Source organism: Beta vulgaris, chromosome 6 (genome assembly GCF_026745355.1).
Source record: "Beta vulgaris subsp. vulgaris cultivar EL10 chromosome 6, EL10.2, whole genome shotgun sequence".
NCBI lineage: Eukaryota > Viridiplantae > Streptophyta > Magnoliopsida > Caryophyllales > Amaranthaceae > Beta > Beta vulgaris.
The window spans coordinates 29513905-29518384 of record NC_079207.1 but is presented as its reverse complement, the minus strand read 5'-3'; the positions used below and the strand labels follow the sequence as shown (position 1 = coordinate 29518384).

Below are 4480 nucleotides of genomic sequence, written 5' to 3'. Positions count from 1 at the left end.
CCATCAAGGTATCCTAATAAGGCTGACATGACATAGTCAACGACCTTCATATACATGAGTTGACCACGACGATCATTAACGGTTCATCAGGACCGGTATAGAACTTAGACAATCCCCAAACATTGGGTAAAACCTTGAAAATATTGTTTCCCTACCGGAAGATTTCAGCAAAAGACCCAGTGTCGGATTTGTAAACCCCTCCAAAAGTATAACTTTTTTCTTTAAACTTGTGGAAAACACGACTCTTGGTGGTTTCCGTTGCGTGGGATTATTATTCCACTTTGGCCTTGTTTGGTAATTGGCGGTTGGCTATTGGCTGTTGGCTGTTTTATTTGGCTGGTTTGACTGGCTGTTTGTATTGGCTGTTTGTGTTGGCTATTTGACTATTTTTATTTTATAAACATGTTTGGTAAAATTGGCTTTTGGCTTTTGGCTGTTAACTATAAAATGACCATTATGGACATTGATTTTTTTATTAAACTTATACATTTTAAGACACTATAAAATGACCATTATTATTATTATTATTATTATTATTATTATTATTTAATTTGAAGATGGTTGTAAGTAACATTTGTTGTTGTCATTGTTGATAATAATGTATAAACAGTCATTATTAAGCATTACATTATTAGACAAATATTTAATGACATAACAAATTAAACCATATATATATATATATATATATTGATGATGTGCTAGTTTACTCAAGCACGATTGACCAGCATTTCAAAAATCTTAAGACCTTTTTCTATCTAATCAAAAAAAATGGTCTCGTCGTTTCAGCGAAAAAGATTTCCTTATTTCAAACAAAGATTAGATTCCTTGGTCACTTGGTGTCTTGTGGAACTATTACCCCTATTGATAGATCTCTCCAATTCACCAGCAAATTTCCTGATAAAATCCTAGACAAAACACAGCTACAGAGATTTCTTGGTAGCTTAAATTATGTCTTAGACTTTTATCCAAATCTTTGTAGAATTGCCAAACCTCTATATATATATATATAATTCTTGTACACATTGTGGGGGATTAACTTCAATATCTTCAAGTCCCTCAGGAGGTACGAAATTAATATTTTTATCGACAAGTCTGAAAGTGGGATCACCAACTTTGTTTCGTCTAATGTAATTGTGCAACGCAAAACATGAGGAAATTATTCTATTTTGGTCTTTGAATGAGTATCTAGGCATTTTGTCTAATATTTTCTATCGAGCTTTAAGAGCTCCGAAAGACCTTTCAATGCAACTTCTCAAAGATGAATGAGCACGATTGAAGACTTCTTTTACCCCCCTTGGATTTGCACCACGAAACTCTGATTGATGGTATATTGTCTTAGAATAAGGTGTCAAGTATCCTTTTCTTTCCGGATACCCTTTATCCACAACATAGTATTTACCTATATGACATTATATATTAATCAATGTTATTAAAAAAGTACTGTAAGAAAACAAAATCTTCAGGCATGTCACTAATAATATATTAAATTATATCACCTTCTGGGGGTTTTAGAAACTTTAGTTTCGGATCACCTATTGCGTCAAGAAATATACGAGAATCATGTGTTGAACCTTTCCACCCCGTCAAAACATACGTAAAAAGGATATCAAAGTCACATACTGCTAAGACATTTGTAGTAGGTATTCTTTCCTTCCTGTATAACACATTTGATCTTCTTCCGGAACTATAATTGTTATATGCATGTGTACCATCTATAGCTCCAATGCAATCCTAAATGGAAAAAAAAATACATCTATTACACAAGTAACGACCTAAATGCAATAGTATAAAAGGAAAAACAAATAAAAAGTACCTTGAAAAATGGCATGTATCTAGTATCTGATGCTAATTGTTGCGGTATTTCTTTGAAATCAGGATCTCTAGGTATAATTACATCCCTTGATAATCCATCCATTGCACACAAAACTTCCTTGAGTACTCAAAGGGAAAAAAAGTTTAAATTTAATACAATATCTTTCAAAAATGTACTTGAGGAGCTCAACATGGCATAGTGGTTATCCATGTTAATTAATATACAAGGGTCTGACATGCGGGTCACTGGTTCAACTCCTAGCATTGATATTTTTGTTCTTAATTTTTTTCCCTTTTCTTTTTATATTATATTCTCTTGTATTTTTTCTGCATTACTTTAATTCCTTTCCTTCTTCCAACTTTTCTTTCATTTTATTTCTCTTGTTTGCTTTCTTATATAATTCTTTCCCTTGTCCAATTCTTTGTTTTCAATTTAAATATACATATGCAGGTATGCAACAAATACTCAAAATTTGTTACTTTCTAAAAATTATAAAAAATATTGATTCTATTTATTTAAAATTTCTCGGCTTCCTAAAACTCTTATATTTGGTTATAATTAACAAAATTGAATTAATGTATAAGTTTCAATTTCATGAAATTATTCTAGTCGTCTTACATATAAAGTGTTCGAACCCACATGGGGTATTTTTTGGATCCGTCACTACTCCAGCCATCAACATAAGCTTTTGGTTGAGTTGTTACTTTGACACATAACAATAATCTAATTCTTCTGCAAAAACATTACAAACTAATACATCCACAACAAGTTGACTTCAGGCCTGGTTCACAACGGATAACATGGGAAGTTTAAGACTCAAGTACTTGACTCAATGACTGTTTGAAAAACTACCAATTCATATGTTAGAGTAAAAAGTTTTATTACTCTTTATATATTTGTATTATCTCAACTAAATAATTTATCCAAACCTTCTACTATAAAACTAGCTTTCTAGAACATATATAAAATGTTACAAGACATTCCAAAATAATGAAATCGTCAATGTTATAAGAGTCGCAATTATAATCTAATTTCATTACAAATGTGGCTTGATAAAAGAAGTCTCAAAAATATCGCAGAATCGCAAATAATAAATGTAATGCCGTCGTGACTCGTGACTCGTGACTCGTGGTCTGTGGAACATATAGAGTTTTCAACATTTAAAATTCGAATCCACATCTAGAAAGTAGAAACACAAGGCCTTTGTTTTGACGAATAGAAAAAGTGGACGTCAAACACAAAAACAAAAAAAAAAAGGGAAAGAAAATGAGAAACCAACAAAAAGAAGGAACTTGAAGGAAGAAAATGTAAAAAAAGAAGTAAATTTTAGATACCGTCAGTCATGGCCGAAGGATTCGCGCCCACACGCGGCGACCCCATCGAATTGATTTTCTCCATCTTTTGTCTCCCACTATTTAAACTTCCCACTTCCTCCTCCCTTTTTCTCACACCAAAAACGCATTTCTTTTCTCTCCCTACATTTCTCTCTATTCTTTGATCTCCCTACAATTGGAACTGTTCCACAAAAGTAGTGATCATATATTCATCTTAGCTGTTAAGTGTTAACCTGTATTATCATGGAGGAGCTAAGTCACAGAAAACGAACTCGGACTGATTTGTCCGAGTTCGAGTTCGACTCAACCAACGCCAAGAAGATGAGGGACGATCTCCTGAGTCTACTCGACGACTCGGACCCTGCACCCGACCGTGACCCGGTGAGTCATGATCTTGACTCGGTGATCAAGAGTTTCGAGGAGGAAATATCTAGATCTTCCCCGGCGACTGTTATTGATCTGACCTCGGATTCCGGCGAGTTTATGCCGGAGTTAGGTAAAGTAAACGTTGACGGTGCCGGATTATTGCCGGAGACTGAAAGTAGAGTTGGTGATGGTAGTGAGTTGGTCCGAGTTTCGTATGAGTCGTCGGGAATCGGCGAGTTTTGGAATTTCCAGGACGAGTTGTTGCCGTGTTACGACTCGTTTGGGTTTGCGTTTGGTTTTGAGCAAAATCATGAGAGCAATGAGTACGTGACATTAGATGGAATATTTGATTACTCTGATGTAAATTTGGGATCGGAATTTTCTTGGCGGCCGGACTCCACGCCGGCTAGTATCAAATAATACTTTCTATTTAAAATAGCTTGTTAATGAGTTTCTAAATATTTTTAGTGTGAAGAAGGCAATTTTTACCCATGAAAATATTTAAACTTTATGTACAAATATAATTATAGTAGTATATTGACCATTTCTATAAGTTGTTAGCTTGTTGCCATGAAATTTAAGAAGTTTAGTTCAGGGGTGTTTAATCTAATTAATTGTCAATCGTAGTTTTAACGTTCAACTATGAGCTATAAATATAATCAATGTCCAATGACCTAGAAATTTAAATAGTTTTTGTTATTATATATATATATATAAATAATTTTTCCCCTCAAAATAATAAAATAAAATATATATATATATATATATATATATATTATATTAATATATATATATATATATATATATAAATAATTCGATATCATATCTATTGTTGGTGCTACTATACTTTATGTAATTATATCATAAAGAACTACAATACGGCAAGTCAGCAATATGTAACATGCCACCTTATTAGCTAAATGTGAAAGGTGACTGTTATTATAAATAAATAGTGTTGACCTCATAT

General features: G+C 33.0%; 1 protein-coding gene across 1 annotated transcript; it reads left to right on the top strand.

Moving 5' to 3' along the window:
* The first annotated feature begins 2953 nt into the window (after positions 1 to 2953).
* LOC104896512 (hypothetical protein) lies at positions 2954 to 3951 on the top strand. The gene has a single exon (XM_010683260.4). The coding sequence runs from the start codon at positions 3391 to 3393 to the stop codon at positions 3931 to 3933; it is 543 nt and encodes a 180-aa protein (XP_010681562.2). The 5' UTR covers positions 2954 to 3390; the 3' UTR covers positions 3934 to 3951.
* Positions 3952 to 4480: the final 529 nt, after the last annotated feature.

Excerpts from the sequence above, each read along its gene's own strand:
- LOC104896512 (XM_010683260.4), top strand. The coding sequence starts at position 3,391 with ATGGAGGAGCTAAGTCACAGAAAACGAACTCGGACTGATTTGTCCGAG.